Source organism: Acanthisitta chloris, unplaced genomic scaffold, assembly GCF_000695815.1.
Source record: "Acanthisitta chloris isolate BGI_N310 unplaced genomic scaffold, ASM69581v1 scaffold18193, whole genome shotgun sequence".
Lineage (NCBI taxonomy): Eukaryota > Metazoa > Chordata > Aves > Passeriformes > Acanthisittidae > Acanthisitta > Acanthisitta chloris.
In genome coordinates, this window is record NW_008666757.1 from 259 (window position 1) to 19,033 (window position 18,775).

At 49.0% G+C, this 18,775-nt stretch overlaps 1 protein-coding gene across 1 annotated transcript in view; it reads right to left on the reverse strand.

Moving 5' to 3' along the window:
* Window positions 1-3,803: 3,803 nt before the first annotated feature.
* The window catches only part of WLS (wntless Wnt ligand secretion mediator), a gene marked incomplete at its 5' end in the record, with an annotated part of 16,269 nt that continues 1,297 nt past the window's right edge, over window positions 3,804-18,775 (reverse strand). The window contains 10 exons of the mRNA XM_009072264.1: window positions 3,804-3,984; window positions 5,698-5,851; window positions 7,488-7,571; window positions 8,876-9,019; window positions 9,246-9,309; window positions 9,792-9,889; window positions 10,058-10,226; window positions 10,641-10,777; window positions 11,658-11,819; window positions 12,335-12,459. Coding sequence (XP_009070512.1) covers window positions 3,875-3,984; window positions 5,698-5,851; window positions 7,488-7,571; window positions 8,876-9,019; window positions 9,246-9,309; window positions 9,792-9,889; window positions 10,058-10,226; window positions 10,641-10,777; window positions 11,658-11,819; window positions 12,335-12,459 — 1,247 coding nt within the window. The remainder of the gene's footprint in view (window positions 3,985-5,697; window positions 5,852-7,487; window positions 7,572-8,875; window positions 9,020-9,245; window positions 9,310-9,791; window positions 9,890-10,057; window positions 10,227-10,640; window positions 10,778-11,657; window positions 11,820-12,334; window positions 12,460-18,775) is intronic.

Here is an 18,775-nt window from a genome sequence, read left to right on the forward strand (position 1 = left end):
ATTTGACCGGGCCCTGGAACAGCCCCAACACACTGGTTGGAATCCCACCAGTGACATTATTCTGCTCTGGGCATCCGTTGTGGGTGATGGCATCCAACGGGTAGGATCGGGGTGGGTAGGTGCCCCCTCACCCAGCAAATCTAGTTTAAAGCTTTATTCACAAGTTTAGCAAGCTCCCAACTGAAGATGCTTTTCCACTTTTTTGTCAAGTGACCCCCATCAGTCCTGGTCAGACCAGGCTTGTCTGTGTAAATCCCAAGATCTGAGTACCCAAAGCCTTGGCTTTGGCACCATTTTTGCAGCCAACTATTGACCTTCCTGATTCATCTGGCCATCTCCTACCCCTCACCCTGGACCTCACACATCGACGTAAAGATCACTCATGCACCAGAGTCCTTGACCATCTCTCCCAGGGTTCTGTAATCTTTCCTAACGTTTATTAGTCTTCTGTTGGCTATGTCAGTGGCTCCCACATGGAATACTAATAGCAGGTAGTAGTCAGTGGGTTTGACTAGACTTGGCAGTCTCTGTAACATCCCTGATTCATGCTCCTGGGAGACAACACACTTCCCTCAAGAGTGGGTCAGGCTGAGTGCCTGTCAAGGGTGAGTCTCCTACCACTATTTTTCTAGTTGGGCTAGTTTTAATTTTCTTTGCCTGTGGGGCAGGCTGTGCTGCGGCAGTTGATTTCAGTTTTTTACATGTGCCAGTTATTGTCTCATTTGTTTGTAGAGCTAGAAACCAGTTGTGTGGGCACCTCCAGTTGGATTGGGACATCAGGATTAGAAGCTGAGCTCTTCCTTTTGTTGGTCCCTTTTCTCTTCCCTTTACTATTCTTCCTTTTTACTACTTCCCAGGTCCCAGTGTCAGTAACCTCCTTGCTCCCGGTCTGTCCCGGTTTGTGCCCTCATACGTGTTTTGACCCCCCCCCCCCCCCGGCAGTCTGGCTTTCCTCTTCCATAGGGGGCTGTAACAATCTGTCTACCTCCTTCTCAGCCTCCCTTAGTCTCTTAGTCTCCTGGCTGTCTCCTCCAACTCCACTACCTGTTTTTTACAAGTCTTCAATGAGGGCATGCCTCTTGCAGCTAGGTGGGATGTCCCTTAGCTGTTCACACCTTATACATGTATCCTCCCTGCTGCCCTTAAGTATCTTTGCCAGGCTTAAGCATTCACTGCAGCCAGAGATCTGGACAGCTTCATGCTGGTGACTTACATCTATCTGGGTCCCTGGGTTGCTTTTGGCAGTTGCTCTGGGGTGAGTGGAAACCATGGTTAGACATTTTCCAGTTAGGTGGTCAGAGACAGGTTTCAGAGACTGGCTGCTCTGGTGGTCAGAGACTGGCTTCTGCAATCCTGTGCCCTTCTTCTGTGCCCTGCCTGTGCAAACTGTCTGCCTTTCCTGTTTGCCTGCCCTGGTCGCTGCATTCTGCTTGCTCACACTTCCAGGACACACTTATATCTCCCTCTCAAAACTGGGCACTGCTCCTTGTTGCCTGATTGGCTGCTGAGGACTCCTGGGTTCAGGCAGGACTCTGATCCCAGAGATCTATAACCCTGCTGTGCAGTCAAATCCAGACTGATTTCAGTCTGCACGTACCTCAATCGCTGCTGCTGCTGCTGACACTGAGTCATCCTGGAGAAAAGGCTCCAGGGAGACCTTAGACCCCCTTCCAGTGCCTAAAGGGGCTCCAAGAGAGCTGCAGAGGGACTTGGGACAAGGGATGGAAGGACAGGACACAGGGAATGGCTTCCCACTGCCAGAGGGTATCCCAGAAGGAATATTGAGAAGAAATTCCAACAACAAATCCACAATATTGTATGTTTTATTTAAATTAACAAAACTACATGTTTTTCAGGTTGCTTAAAGCATTCTGTAAAAACTGAACTCAACCTAACCAAACCCAAGGATATATTTTAAGAAGACCCAGGGACTATTTCCAAGACATATGAGTAGGACTTAGGAATGAAGAGATAAAAAACCCACACACACACCCACACACACTCTCACCCCATAAACACACACTGTTAGTGTTTGACACCAAATTTGGTTTCAAAGCTGTGGTTCCCTCTTTGTGAGGAGTCTTTACAAAACACAATGCTAGAGACTAAGCTGGAAAAGAAACCGTGGACACAGCTATGGGAACAACATAAATATCACGTAAGAACCCAAGTGAAAAGGAATGTTAGGGTTGCAAAGTCGAGTGCTCAGCTGGGAATGTGCTGGACTTGCCTTGATGTGTGTTGATTTAGTTCACTTTTTCATGGAATCATTGCTGGAAGTAGGAATTCTGCCTGCACCTGCTTCTGCTGGGATGCTCCAGGGGCAGAGGGAGCTGGGAATGATTCCTTCTAAACAAATCCTGGAGTAGCTCCAATGAATAAAAAGGGAGCAGCAGAGGGGTCGGCCCAGCCTGTCACATCCTGACTGGAGACCCATGACAGTCCACAACCTGGTATAGGTTATATAAGATATTTTGATCTCTTTTTTTCCTAGTGTGTAGCTCTAAAAAATGAGTGGGAACACATGAATAAATTCTGGAGTGGGAACTGTGATGGTACCTGAGCTGACAGCCTGGGGAGCCTTCCCTTTCTCCCTAATTTCTGTCCCTTCAGCAACTGCTGTATCAGATTATCTTTTAAGGACAAACTGAGAGGGTGAGCTACATGTTACTAGCAGTTAACCTAGACATTTCCTTTGCTAGTGTATGAGGCTCTCAAAGGCCTGCCCTGTACAGCACAAACCCTTCTGGCCATGATTCTTCCCCCCCACATCATTCACTAATCTTAACTGGTTCCAGCACAGTCTAGTTCAAGCCTCCACTCCAGATCAGTTCCCACCCCCCTCACACTGCCAACAGCCTCCCAGTGTGGGGGTGAGTGAGCTCAGTGCCTTTGTTTGCTCTGGAAAAGCAAAGATCCACATTAGTACATGACCAGAAGATCCTTTCAAGTCTGATAATCCCTGGAAGAATCCAGCTCTGCCAAGTGCTCCAGTCTGGCAGTGCCAGGAGTGAGACTGTCCAGATCACAAGGACGCACCTAAGAAAAGGGGAAGAGGGAGGAAGCACAGCAGCATGGGAAGTCAAAGGGACTGAGAACAGGAGGATCAGCACCTCTGGAACTTGGGACACTCCATTCTGCAACTCAGCATCCAAATTGGACATTTCGTGTATTCAACCAGCTGTATAAACCTACTGAGAAAGCACATTGCTGCTACTAAAATCTTACTAACAGCCTACTCCTCTCCCAGGGGACAAAGGAGAAGAGGAAATGGCCTCAAGCTGTGCCAGAGGAGGTTTAGATAGGATATTAGGGAACATTTCTTCCTGGAAAGGATTATCCAGCCCTGGTACAGCTGCCCAGGGCAGGGGTGGCCCATTCAGTGACAGAGAGTGGCTGCAGGGCTGCTCTGAAGACTCAAACAAGGGTCAATACACTTGGAGATGGTGGAATTCAATGTTTTTAGGAGACTTTAGTCCTCCCAAAACCAACACCTGAAGTTGCACACGGGGAAACTCAGAGTGCTGAGTACATCCTCCTGACTGAGCTCCCTTTATGCACTGGCACATGCAGCTGAATAAAACCAGCCCCAGGGCAGCTCTGCCCCATCCTGACATGTGACTTTGCAACCCTAATGCCTTTCCAGCAGGTTTCTACGTGCTTGAGTGTAACACAAGATACACATCCCTCCCCCCAGGAATAACTACACCATAGTAAAGAGTTACAAATGTTCTGCTCAGTGTCACTGCTCTGAGAATACCCCAGGGACTGGGTGCTGGAAGAGCCAATGTGGCTGGAGAGGTCTCCGGCCAGAGGGACTTGTGTGTCCTCTGCTCCCCACCCTGGGCTGGGTCCCTGCTGAGGCACCTCTGTGTCACTCGTGAGCCTCCTTCCGAGCCAGCTTATAGACCTCTGTGGGCCCATCCACGTGGGTGATAGTGGTGGTGAGCTGGAGCTCTTCTCCGCTGTTCACCCCCAGGTCACCTGAGAAACAAAATTACTTCATCAGCACAGTCTCACAGGAAAACACTGAACCATTAGAAAGCAAAAGATACATTTTATTCCCTCAAGTAGTTGCCTGAACTGGGGACTAGGCAACATTCCTGGAAATGCTTTTATTTACAGTTGTTTAAATAGAAGCATAAGAAGGACATTGAGGGGTTGGAACGTGTCCAGAGAAGAGAACAGAACACCAGGAGTGGCTGAGGGACCTGGAGAAGCTCATCCTGGAGAAAAGGAGGCTCAGGGGAACCTTCTGCTCACTACAACTCCCTGACAGGAGGTAGAGTCAGGCTCTGCTCCCATGGAACAAGGGACAGGACAAGAGGAAACAGCCTCAAGTTGTGCCAGGGGAGGTTCAGGTTGGATACTGGGAAAATTTCTTCATGGAAAGGGTTTTCCAGCCATGGCACAGCTGCCCAGGGCAGTGGTGGAGTGACTGTCCCTGAAGGGACTTTACACCCATGTGGATGTGGCACCTGGGGCCTCTGCTCCCCACCCTGGGCTGGGTCCCTGCTGAGGCACCTCTGTGTCACTCGTGAGCCTCCTTCCGAGCCAGCTTATAGACCTCTGTGGGCCCATCCACGTGGGTGATAGTGGTGGTGAGCTGGAGCTCTTCTCCGCTGTTCACCCCCAGGTCACCTGAGAAACAAAATTACTTCATCAGCACAGTCTCACAGGAAAACACTGAACCATTAGAAAGCAAAAGATACATTTTATTCCCTCAAGTAGTTGCCTGAACTGGGGACTAGGCAACATTCCTGGAAATGCTTTTATTTACAGTTGTTTAAATAGAAGCATAAGAAGGACATTGAGGGGTTGGAACGTGTCCAGAGAAGAGAACAGAACACCAGGAGTGGCTGAGGGACCTGGAGAAGCTCATCCTGGAGAAAAGGAGGCTCAGGGGAACCTTCTGCTCACTACAACTCCCTGACAGGAGGTAGAGTCAGGCTCTGCTCCCATGGAACAAGGGACAGGACAAGAGGAAACAGCCTCAAGTTGTGCCAGGGGAGGTTCAGGTTGGATACTGGGAAAATTTCTTCATGGAAAGGGTTTTCCAGCCATGGCACAGCTGCCCAGGGCAGTGGTGGAGTGACTGTCCCTGAAGGGACTTTACACCCATGTGGATGTGGCACTTGGGAACATAGTGGTGGCCTTGGCAGTACTGGGGAATGATTGAACTTGGTGATCTCAGAGGGCTTTTTCAACCTAATAGATTCTATAATTTGATGATTCTGTATCAGCAAAGGATGATTTCTGTGCTACTGAAGACCACTGATAAAAGAATCCAAGAGCACTACCATTTCCCCTTGCCCTGATTTCACAGAATTCTAGAATGGTTGGGTTGGAACAGACCTTAAAAACAAGATCACCTAGTTCCACCCCCAAACCATGGGCAGATATACCACCCACTAGATCAGGGATTCTGTTTTCTCCTTTCCTTCTCCCTCCATTGGAGCTACACAGTTACATCTGGGTAATGCTGAAAGGTGCAAAAACCACCTAGAAGGTTCCAGCCTTGGCTAAACACTCAAACCTGTCTATAACCCAGTTAATCCAAATGCCTGCTCAGAAAACCAAACCATCATTTGCACGTGTCAAGGTGCTGAACAAGCATTTTGGCCAAAAAAATAATGCACAGAAGGTATTTCCCACTTTGTCCCTATGTCACCCCTCGGATCACTTAGAGGCACTTACCATTTGACTGGTCTTCACCATAGTTCTTGTGTGATGGAGCATACAGGAACATGAGAGCAAAGACATAGAGGTTCCACATCCCATAGATGCCAGTGAAGAAGGCACTGTTCACCTGGATTGTTATGTCCCCCCACTTCCAGTGGCCTTCTGTCACCTGCCCAGGACAAAGAAGCCCACACACACACACAGCCCATCAGGAAGATCAAATCTGGAAAGATATACCCCCTGAAGCACCAACTTGGAGTCAATCAGTGACAAGAGCACCAATTCAACAGGATGGAGTAAATGGAGTGGAACAGGTTCAGTGAGGCAGAAGCCAGGCTGGGATTCTCCTCTTTAGCCTCAATCTGCAGGGAAAAAACTGGTCCTGACAAAATGATTCCCTCAGGATTTCGGTAGCTTTGATGTCTCATTTAACGTGACCAAACCACTTCGCTCTGCCACACACACACTGTAACCATGTGCTCAGCAGTGACTGGCACATGAAGAGCAGTACCTGGGCACAACCAGTGACAGCTGAAAACATCTGACTGCTAAAAATAGAGCTTTTATGGCAGGAAAAGCAGCATGAATAATGTGAGAGCTGATGTGCTGAGCACAGCCTGGCTGTGGCTGGCTGACAGCACCAGCCTGCACACCCTGGGGTGTGCTGGAGTCATGAAATACCATCAATATTAATTTTAGTTGGAGATGCACAGACTGTTCATGCTGAAAGCTAAGCGAGCTGAAAGAGCGAGCCATGGAGATGTTCCAAAGGCTGAAGCAGTTCTGCTATGGAGCCAGGCTGGGAGAGCTGGGGGTGTTCAGCCTGGAGAGGAGAAGCTCAGAGGCACCTTAGAGCCCCTTCCAGCGCCTAAAGGGACTCCAAGAGAGGTGCACAGGGACTTGGGACAAGGCATGCAGGGATAGGACAAGGCAACACAGAGAAACTTCACAGGAAGGACATGGAGCTGTTGGAGTGAGTCCAGAGGAGGCACCCAGATGATCAGAGGGGTGGAGCAGCTCTGCTGGGAGGAAAGGCTGAGAGAGTTGGGATTGTTCAGCCTGAAGAAGAGCTTTGGGGTGACTTAACTGGGGCCTTCCAGTAAGTGAAGGAGCTACAGTAAAGATAGAGAGATACTCTTTTGAAGGGCCTGGAGGGACAGAACAAGGAGAAATGGCTTCCCACTGCCAGAGGACAGGGCTAGATGGGATATTGGGAAGGAATTGTTCCCTGTGAGGATGCTGAGGCACTGACACAGGTTGCCCAGAGGAGCTGTGGCTGCTCCATCCCTGGAGTGTTGCAGCCCAGATTGGACAGGGCTTAGAGCAACTTGGGCTAATGGAAGTTGTCCCTAGATGAGCTCCTAGGTCCATTCCAACCCAAACCAGTATGGGATTCCATGATTTCCGTAGTGCTACTAGCTCGTTTGTACAAGACAGAACTAGAGCTCAGGATGAACAGGTAGAGCTATTGCCAGGGACAATCAAACAGGGCAAATTGGATTCTGTCATGTCTCTGTGGGCACACAAAGCCACCAGAGTGCTTCAGTGTGAATAGAACATTTTCCCCTTGCTGAGTTCTCAGAAATGACCAAACCATGTTGGCTGATGTTCCACACAGCACAGCCCAACACTCCTCCTGTGCCAACAGCCTCTGTGCCAGCTCCAGCCTGAGCAGTTTCATGGCAAAGCTTCAAATGAAAACAACTTCTTCAAAAGCAACTTGGTATCAAAAGTGCTTATAACAGGCCAGGCCAGGGAGAAGCAGCTGCCAATGCTCTCTGAGGAAGCTCAGTGCCTTGACTCACCTGGCTGACAATGAAAAAGATGACGGTCATGGCTGCACATGCCAAGGTGATGAGCATCAGGAACTTGAACCTAAAGATCAGCCCCTGTTTCGAGAGAAATGTCACTGGTCACATTAACAGAATCCACAAAACCATTTTTGGTTTTGGGACAGACAAGACATGAGTATAAAAAATAAAAAGCAAAGGGCCAACCCACAAAACCCCAAAGCAAAACAACCTCCACCCACTCCTGTGCCGTGCCTAGCACAGCCCATGTCCTCCTCTCCCCACACGTCTGCTGGATGCTCCACGTGGGGTGGGAATGTCTGGACAGCAGTGCCTTTCCATGACATTTGCTTTGGTGACTGATTGAGCAGGAGTTAATTAAGGTGGGAGATGTGGCAGGGTGGTGTAAGCAAGGTTTCAGGAGGTGATAGCCCCACACAGCTCACAGCTCTGCTCAAACAAACCCATGGGGAGAACCTGCATGGTGGGTTGGTGGGCGTCCCACCACACTTATCCTCACCTCTAGCCAGGCCAGGAGGAAGTTAATTCTGCCACAACCAAGCTGTCACAGAGTGGAGATTCCAGGCCAAACTCGGGTTCAGGATTCATGGAGATTCCAAGCCAAACTCATGCTCTTTGGGCTGGAATCCCACTGCAGACCAGCTGTATTGCCACTGGGTTTATATATTTACTCACAAATTCTTTTACTTTTCAGAGAATCATCAGGGTTGGAAGAGACCTTTAAGATCCTCAAGTCCAACTGTTTTGTGTGAGTGTGGTGGTTTTTTTAACCTGCTTCTGGAATTTGGGTGGAAATGTCCGTGTCTGTGTAATTACTCTGACTATTAACTCTTCCAGCCCAGATCCATGTTCACCAGATGTTTGCATGTTCAGCAGCAGCAGCACCATGAGCTGGAGCCCTGTGCCTCCTGCTAGAGGGGAAAACACTCAATATCTGCTTCAAATTCACTCAAGTACAACTTTTGATGTGCATCTGATGGGTGATAATGAGTTGTTCAAATCCGAAGTGATCATGGTCTAGCAGAACTTTGGGGGTAAGTGTTTACACCCCTGTGGAATCAACTTCTTGGGTTTGGTAGCAGGTAAAGACAAGTAGGACAGAAACACATAGAAAACCATGGGCTAAAAACAGGGATAATGGCCTGAATGTGTCATGTTTTGATCCTGGAAGGACAATTGCTGTCCTGCAACTTGGTAAGGAAATGTTAACCCCAGAAATCTGAATTTCCACCATGGAAAACTAGAGCAAAGTGTTGTATTAAACCCAAGAATTCTTATTAGAGGAAGAAATGGAGGTATGGAGAAATTATGGCTATAGGAGTCTCAGTACAGACTCTGAGACCCAGTGCTAAGGGCTCTGTACCCCAAAGGAGGGTTGTTACCTCGTAGTGGAGGCGTCGAGCCTTGCTCATGGCAGGGAGGCTTGACTGCTTCCCACTGATGTTTCTGAACACTTGGAAGACCATGAAACACAAGAAGAGAAAATAGAGGCACAGGCAGATCCCTGCAACTATAATAAAGGCCATCTGGGCAGAGAAAGTTAAGGGCAAATGGTGCAAATCCCAGTCCCCAGAGGCATCCAGCTCCAAACATACCAGGATGGATCCTTCCCAGGGACACTGACATCTCTCACAGTGCCTGATCAACTCCTGGCCTCCCAAAAGGCAGAAGATTCCCACAAGTCCAAGGTACCTGGCAGGAGGGGAACATCTCCCTCTCCTACCAACACAGCCCGAGCCAGGCAAAGGATACAGCCAGCTCTGTGCCGACCTCAGTGGTCCAGATGCTGTAGAAAGGGTTCTTGAGCTGCACTCCCCTGCAAGGAGAGAGAAATCACCCATTGCCCCTGAGGCCAACGGGCTCAGAGAGCCCCATGTCCACTCTGCAGCCCAGGAATCACGGAATATCTTGAGCTGGAGGGACATGCAAGAATCATCAGTCCAACTCCTGCCCTGCACAGGACACCCCAACAATCCACCCTGTGCCTGAGAGTGTTGTCCAGACATGCCTTGATCTCTGACAGGATTTAGGGTCATAACCACCACCCTGGAGAGCTGTTCCAGTGCCCAGTCACCCTCTGGGGAAGAACATCTCCCTAAGGTTTCACATAGGAAGAGTCAGCTGTGCTTCCTATGAGGGTGAGGAGGAGTTGAGCTGGAAAACATTTCTTTATGGCCCCATGGGACCAGATCTGCTGTTGTAACATGCCACCAAGCTTTGGGGCACTCCCAGGGTGAAACTACTGTGGGAGGTGACCAGGAGTCTGGGCTTGCTGCTGGGGAGCATTACTGTACCTACCTCTCACACATGTCAAAGATGAAGAGGCAGAAGGAGCCCACAGCTATGGGTCCAACCTGCTTCCAGTACCCCGAGAGCCGATTCCGCTCATTCTGGTCCTAATCAGAAGGTCAACAGGTGTGAAGGAGGAGAAGAAGGAAAAGCAAGTCAGCCTGAAGTCCTCTTATCTGGTGTGAGTCCCCACAGCATCATTTCCAACACTCAATAAGTACAAGGGAGCTGCCAGATACTGCTGGAAACCACCTCCCCATGAGTGTGGTACCCACCATCATATGCTCCCCACAGAAGATGATCCAAAAGGAGAGCAGCATGGCATAGAAGATGCCTTGTCGAATGTCTCCGAAGAGCAGCATCCAAGTCCAGTCAAATCCAATGGAAAACCACTCCACAGGGATGTTAATGAATGTCATGGAAATTCCCAGAGCAAAGATGACCCTGGAGAGGCACAAACACCATCTCTTTCTGGTTTGCAAGGGAAGGACAAAGCCCCAAATGCCAAAGCTGTGCATAGAGAGCAACAGAAGGAAATCCAGGGCTGTTTGGGCAGTGTCACCACCTGCCACCAAACCTTCTGGGACTGAGCCCCTCTCCAAGCAGCTCCTCCTTCTCCATAGGTTTAATGGGAAAGAGAACCTATCCTAGAATGGGTCAGGTTGGAAGGGACCACAGTGGGTCATCTGGTCCAGCCTCCATGCTTGAGCAGGGCATCAAAAGGAGGTCTCCTGCTCCCAGTGTGCCTGGGTGGAGGGAGGGGATGGAGAAGAGACCATTCCTGTCTCCTCAACCATGGGAACAACAACCACCTCAGGGGTGCCCCCTTGCTTGAGGGTCACCACGGCCCTTACTTACTTCTCCAGCAGGACAGGAGCTCTTGTCATCAATGTGATCCTTCTCCAGTACCACACCATGATGATTAAAATGCTGGGGGTAAGGAAGGTCTTCATGGCGAACCACACCTTGGTGAAGCCTCCATTTTGATGAATGCCCTAGGGAAAACCAAGGTGAGATGTGACCACAACATCATCACTCCATGCTTCTCCTTACAGGAGTGTCAGGATTGGCACATGCATGGCAGAGCATCTAACACACGTAGGTGCAACTACTCTTTAAAGATGTGGTTTGGCCAACACCAGAAAGGGAGCAGGTGCACACTGTGCCCCTCCAGGCCACCTGAGCAGGTTCCAGAAGGTCTGAAGACAAATACCAACAGTCATGGTGAAGTGGGAGAGAGGATGCTGACACAGCATGGAAAAAACTGGCACAACTACTCCCAGACAAGTAAGGAGATACTCATGGAGCCAAGTCACCACTGGTGGGAAGAGCATTGGCCAAATTAACGTGTCTCCAGCCACACACCCTCCCCCCGCTGTCTGCAGCCACCACAGCTGCTGGCTCACTGCTCTGCTGACAGGGATGGTGGTGGGAGGGTTTCCAGCTGGGAGAAGCATCCATGGACACCAAGCCTCAAGGGAGGGTGGGAATAAGGATAGCTGACAGCCATCCCAGACATCTGCATGGCCACGGCCAACTCCAGTATCCTGATGCCCTCTAAACTCTGCTGTTCTGCTTCTCCTTAGCTCCTATCCATGAGGGAGAACTCTGCACCTCAGCCAGACTGTGGTGGGGAGGAGAGGGTACGGGGGATCTTGGAGCCCAGCTCTGGAGGTGGTCACAGAGCTCATGGCTTAGGGAGGGCTCCTTAGAAGAGCAGTCAAAGAGAGCATCCCTTGGGAAGGAGGACAAACCCATTTGGGGCAGAAGCTGCCAGTGGTGAAGAGCAGGACTTCACTATGGACAGGAGCAACTCAGAACAGGAGCTGCAGCAACCCTGGGCAGACACCATGGACAGGAGTAGGATGGACTCACCACGAGGCGGATGTCCTTGATCTCACCGATGCCCACATTGATGCCCTTCCTGTCATTGACGGGCAGGCGGATGTTGATGAGGTAGTATTTGTGTGCCACACTGCCAATCTCCATGAAGGGAAGGAAGTCACAATCATAGTGACGACCCTCGGACTCCAGGGTCTAGAGGAAGGGCACAGAGCAGCAATGGAGTCATCAGCCCTGAGGGACCAGCACAACCTTCATGGGGAGGGTCTACAAGAGCCCTCAGACTGGGAGCACTGGGAACTTACTTGCCAATCCCAGTCTCCTCCTGAGGACAGCCTGTGAGAGACAGTGGCCTGGGGACAATTTTTCTCATGTTTTTGATTGGTTTAGGCCACTGAGCCAATGAGGTTTGACCTCAAACAGGTTCACATTTCAGGCTCTTTAATAGTCTTAAAGTCAAGGGAGCCTTCCAAGATGAACTCTCTACACCTCCTTGACAGGAGGTTCAGCCAGGTTGTAGTCTCTTCTCCCACATCACAAATGACAAGCCAAGAGGAAATGACCTCAAGTTGTGTCAAGGGAGGTTTAGGTTGGATATTGGGGAAAATCCCTTCGTGGAGAGGGAGATTCTATGATTCTATGACAGGAAGAGGACAACTCCCACCACATTCCTGCACCTTCCCACTTGCAACATTATCAGAACCTCTTACTTTGGGTGAGCCAAAGGTGCACTTCAGCTTCCTGATCTCTATGGCATGAGCTATTTCTTTCCAATCATCAAGCATATCATCTCGATAGGCCAATGACACGTCCAGGGTGATCTCTGCATTCTCCTCTGCAAGAGGAAGGAGACATCAGGCTGGTTAGAGAGGTGTGGAACAGCACGAGAGTGGAAGAGCCTCTGGGCATGGACAGGACCTCTGAGAGGCACACAGCTATGGAAGGGAATAGAAATGTTTGCATTCCAAACAATTCTTCCTGGAAAGGGCTGTCAGGCACTGCAGTGTGCTGCTCAGGGCGGTGGTGGAGTCACCATTCCTGGGGGTGTTCAAGGAATGACGGGATGGTCTAGTTGACAAGGTGGTGATGGGTCACAGGTTGGACTTGATGGTCTTGAAAGTCTTTTCTGAACTCAATGATTCTGTAATACAGACCAAATGCCTTTCCCAAATCATTTATCTCCTCTCTAGTGGAGAAAAAAAGAATTTTACTGGTCACAAAGGTCTGATATCTCAACATTACAGCTTATGTCAGGCTGTGGATGAAGAACATTATTGATTCATCCAGCATTAGGGACAATAATCCATATCAAATAGAAACCCAGGAACCTGCAGAGATGGGAGAAAGTCAAGAACCAATCCAGCAGCTTCTTCTCCATGAGAGAAACAATAACAGGCTCCTACACAGACCTTCTGCAGGTGACACAAGGGTATGCAGTAGGTCCTGCTGCTGCAGAGAACAGCTAGATCACATCCTAGGATTTGCTGTAAATCAACACTGAATTAGTCATCTGTCAATGTAATTTCAGATTCCTTCTGGCTAGAGGTTCACCATCCCTAGACACTAAACCAAACATCTTGAATTAAAAGTTCTAGAAAACATCCCTAACAAAGACGTGTTCACCACAGAGGTGTTCAGTGAAAGAAAAAGGGAGCAGAGGTGTTTGTGTGGGCCAGGAAGGGAGAAGGCAGGGAAAGGTTGGGAAAAGTCAAAATGCATCAAGAAAATTGCTTATAAATTGCCCCCAAGTAGGAATTTCTGCTCTTCAAAGATAAGACAAGGTTCCCAGTGTGCTCAGAAAACACCACGAAGTTCCTTTATGAAGACAATTAAAGAATTGAATTGGAGCTACATTGGCCATGCTGGAAAAAAGACCTCAGCAACGACCACACATGATGACATTGATGTTTTCTATAAATCTTATTTAGCTTAAGTTGTTCTCCAGAAGACTCTTGGAGCCCTTCCCTCCTTGCCCACACCTGCACTGACTTGTTTCTGCCTCTGCAGATGCACCAACTCATATGTCAGTAAACACATGGAGCTTGTGCCCCTGAGGTAACGCACAGGTGTGGGACAGGCAAATTGTCCTCTTCTGGATGTGTTCATGGGGAGAGTATGGCGTACAACTGCTTGTAAACATGCTCTTGCCAGGACACTGCAAGGAGGTGATCATTCAAGGGGAAAACCTAGCTGGAACAGACTCATTTAGGTGCCATAACTGAGGGAATTCATGAACTGGAGCTGCAGCTGAAGCTTGCCAAGGAGCATCAACATGTTGAAAAACCAGAGGCAAGCCTGTACCAGCTTCAGCACATGTAAAATCCTCCTGGTTAGCAGGCACAGATCCCAGGAAGGCTCTGGAAGAGGAACATGTCTGAAACAAGCATGAACATGCTGCAGCCCAACCTCTGGTTGCAGGGCACCACCCTTTGAGAGCCAGGGTTGTTGGGAAGGATGCAGAACTTGGCTGCAGAGCCATCTGTCATGGAGAAGTGCTGGAAAATGGCGACAGAACTATGCCATGAAGAAGCATTGGGAGATGGCTACAGAACAATTTACTTTGGAGAATTACTGGAAGATGGCTACAGAACCCCCTTGTCATGGAGAGGAAGATGACTATAGAACTATCTGTTGTGGAGAAGCACTAGGAGATGGCTACAGAAGCATCTACTATAGAGAAGTGCTGAAAGATGACTACGGAACCACCTGCCATGAAAAAGCATTGGGAGATGACTAAAGAGCCACCTGCTATGGAGGAGCATTAGAAGATGGCTGCAGAACCATCCACCATGGGGAGATGCTGGAAGATGGCTGCAGAACCCCTCTTTTTGGCCATATTTTTGTTGGGAATGGGTGGTAGCACACCCATCCAAATGGATGGGAAGGGGTGTGGATGGAATCTGTGGTTTGGACTTGCTATTTCTAGGCTGTTTGGGGGTGGTTGGTTATGCAGCTGCTCTGGACACATCAAGGTTTTCCTGAGCATTTCTTAGCACATGTGATCTATACTGTCCTGATCCATATCCAGTTCCTTTCCAGAGCTGCCACGAGTTAGGTTCCATGAAACATGAATTGTCCCTCTGAAATCTGCTGTTTAGAAGACCAACAAAACAGATAAATGGGAACAGAAGGTTGAACTTGGCCCAGCTAGAAAGAACTCCAAGCTCCATTTCAGAAGCCATAAAACCAACTGGAATGCTTGGGATGAAATCCAGCAAAAACAGCTTTCAGGATTTCATCTTTGCAGGCCAAATGTTGCTGTTGCCATCAAGGATGAAAAGCAGAGGCAGAAGATGGACTGCTGTGTGCCTTTCCAGGCCAATGGATTAGAGGCTCCCTCTGAATTTCTATCTTCATCTGCTTTGGGGTGACGCCTCCCACTGGAAAAGAGTTTTGGGAAAAGACTCTCCAAGGCTGTCAACAGAAAATAGAGCTATACCTGAAATACATACAGATGTATTTCAGCACAGCAGACGGATGGCACTGCTGGGTTAGCACTTGGACTCCTTCGTAAAGGTCTTTTCCAAGCTAAACAATTCCATGATTCCATCATAGTCCCATGCCAGCTCCCTTCTCAGCCTTCTATCAGCAGCCTCCACTCTCCCAGAGGAACAAATAAGGACACTGACACTGCTTGGCCGAGGACCTAAGGGCCACAATGGAGAATGGCTGCCTACTGCCAGAGGGCAGGGATATATGGGATACTGGGAAGGAAATTGCCCTTTTTCTCCCAGTGCAAATGTCCCAAGGAAGACATCTGTGCCATACTGCCAACATATTCCTACTGCAAACAACTCCTCAGGAATTTGAAGAACAAAAGGTTTCTACTTCTCAAGCTGCAGTAACAGAGCTTTTGGAGAACATTATCAAGGACAAAAACTTGTCTGTGAAGGACAAAAAGAAGAAGTTAAAACAGGTAAGGTACTTGGGGGAGGTTTCATTTGCCTCTGTGAGGGAAGGGCTCAGACACCAGGGCCTGGTGCACAGGAGGAGCAGAATGTATGGTGAGAAATGCTTGTGGTGCAGAAGAGCTGTTGAGAGTTGGGACTTTCAAGACAGTTTCTAATACTGTGTGCCATGGAGCTAGACTGGGAGAGCTGGAGGTGTTCAGCCTGGAGAAGAGAAGGCTCCAGGGAGACCTTAGAGACCCTTCCAATGCCAAAGGGGCTCCAGGAGAGCTGCAGAGGGACTTGGGACAAGGCATGGAGGGAGAGGACAAGGGGAATGGCTTCCCACTGCCAGAGGGCAGAGACAGATAGGATGTTGGGAAGGAATTCCTCCCTGTGAGGGTGCTGAGGCACTGGCACAGGTTGCCTGGAGAGGCTGTGGCTACTCCATCCCTGGGAGTGTTCCAGGCCAGGTTGAATGGGTTTTGGAGCAATGTGTTCTGGTGGGAGGTGTCCCTTGCCCTGGCCGTAGGATGAGATGAACCTAAACTATTCCAGTTATTCAGTTTCTCCACAGATTTTAACCAAGGTCCTACAGAAGTTCTCAGCAATAAAAGGTAGAAATTCATCTTATTTAGCACCAAGAGATGAAGTTACCCCTGGCCAGAGAACCTCAGCAGGACCGCACCAGACACCTCCTCACAGCAAACTCCAGCCTGACCTTGCCCGCACACATCTTGTATGATGTGTAGTTAATTTGGAGCCTGTTAAGTCACTTCTGAGATGAGCAGGTCAGCCACTGTGTGACCTCCTTAGTGCCACAGGACTGTGCTAACAAGCCTACAGCAAGAATACAGATTTATTTAGAGGATTACAGCTCCCAGGGATGTCCAACAAGGAGAAGACACACTCCTGTGGACTTCCCAGCTTGGAGCAATCTCACTGACTCCATTCATAGGGCTGAGATCTCCAAAGCAGGTCAGAGCTGTGAGTGACTCCCTAGTCATGCTCTGAGCACCACCAAGGTATTTTTTTACATTGGCATTTCACTGCCTGGAATCTTTTCCATGATTCACTAGAGTGTGATTCTTGCCCAGGAGATCTTCACTCACATTACAATAGGCTAAAAATAGCAGAGCTGCTCTAGGAGCAGCTCTGTGCCAGCTGCACACTGACACAGCTGGCAGGGAAGAAGCCTATGGAGACAAACAAACTCTGGAATTATTTGCTTTACACTTCCATGCTCCATCAGCTCCCTAAAATCATAAATCCTACTAACGAGGTCAAGGCTGGATGAACCAGAGGAGGCTGCAGTGCTCAGCCCTCTCACTGTGCACAGCTCTCCAACTGCAGAGAAACTCCAAGTCATTTCTCTGGCCACAACCTTTCCCACCTCTGAAAAAGGGTTTTAATGCACCAAGAAAGACTGGGACAGCTTGGGCTCAGAAAGAGCATCTTCCTTAGAGGAACAGGGAGTATCTCCCAGCTTTCTGTGAGGGATAAACACAGGAAAGTAGCTCAGCTGCTAGACATCTGCATTCCAAAAACATCTCTGTAGCAAAAACATTCAAAGCCCAGAGCATGTTCCCAGGGTGAAGGTGATTAGGGCTGGTTGTTCCTCTAAAGATGATGATTATGTGGTGGAGTCACCATCCCTGGAGGTATTTAAGAGGTGTCTGGATGTGGCCCTGGAGGTGTTGAGGATATGGTTTAGGGTTTAGGAGTTACAGCAGTGACAGGTTAATGGTAGGACTCAATGATCTTAGAGGTCTCCTCCAACCTTGATGATTCTGTGGTCATGTAGATGATTCTCATGCAGATCCCATGATGCTCAGCCCCTGCCAGTTCTCCCAGAACACCTTCCCAGGGCTGTTTCCCCTCTGCCCCAGGAACACCTTCTGTGGCTGGCTGAGGAGGGCTGACACAGGGCTGACTGCTGCTCTCCAGAGCTGAGAAGTCACCCATGAATCACTGACATCTCCTGGAGCATCCCTGTGCCAGGAGGGCTGCAGCATCCAACACCCCTGGAGAAAACAAATGCAACTTTGGCTGTGCTGTTCAGTGACTGAGACCTGCAAAAGTGAGGACTATTTTGGGACTTAAAAGCAGAAAAATCTCATCTTGGGCCACCCTGTGGGTAACAGCAAGGTTTGGAGTGAGCTGTGCCACTGCTGCAGCTGGAGAGGCTCAGTTTCTGCCAGCAGCAGGGCAAGAGCTGCTGCTTTTCATCCTAAGCATCTGGAGATGAGGGACATGATTAGCCCTTATGGTGTGATCTTGCTTGGCACATCCTGAAGGTTTTGTTTCATTGACTGAAGTATTTTAAAAGCTATTTTCCACCACTTTGTGCCAAGCTGAAGGCAGATGTAAATGAAGTATAAAACCTAAGGAACTGGTGAGTAACACATTTCTTGCTTGCTGGATTGTGTTGTAACACATCTTAAATAAAGCCAAAATAATTGCATGTATGTGTCTGTATCCTGCTGATAACACTAGTGTGGGAGCCTCATTGAACAGGCGATTGGAATCAGCTCCTCTAAAGGATATGAAATAACCTCGTTTCTTCTTTCAAAGCAACAATTCAAGTTTCTTCTCCCTCAAGCTCTAAGCCCTCAAAGCCAACACTCATCCCTGCTGTGGCTGATGCCAACAGGAGCTGGTGCCAAACCAGGGCCACGCCTGGAAGGTGTCACGGCTGTTGAAACCTCCTCTGGTCACTGTCTTGAAACTGCCTTGTATGATCCAGGAAAGCAGCAGTGCCTTGGAACTGCACAGACCTGTAACAAAGGCTCTGCTCTCACAGCAGAAGTGCTGCCAGGAGGTTGTTTAGCATTCCAGCCTGCTCCAGGTGCTCAGTCACTTCCCAGCTGCAGCACAGAGGTTGGGCTTGAAAAGCCACAGAACAAAGTGGTGTTTCCCTAACACAATCTATTGAAGTCCAAGAAGATGAGTGATTTAATCAAGTCAAAGCTGCTTTCTCTGTATTTTAGAGGTAATTACAGGGCTAAGAATACAAGTGTAAGGTTTACAATCTCATTTTGAACTTATCTTAACGATGATGCATGAAACAGCAGGAACAGGTCCATGCTCAGTGGGCAAGAGGGGAAAGGAAACCAAGTAGGCATGAAAACCTCATCAAGTATATGGGGACCTGGCTGCATCCTGCCAGCTCCTGATTGCTGCTCCACAGCCCCAACCTCATTTCCTAAACCAGCTTTACTCCCTGAACTGATCCACCACATGGCTACAGAGCACTGGAACCAG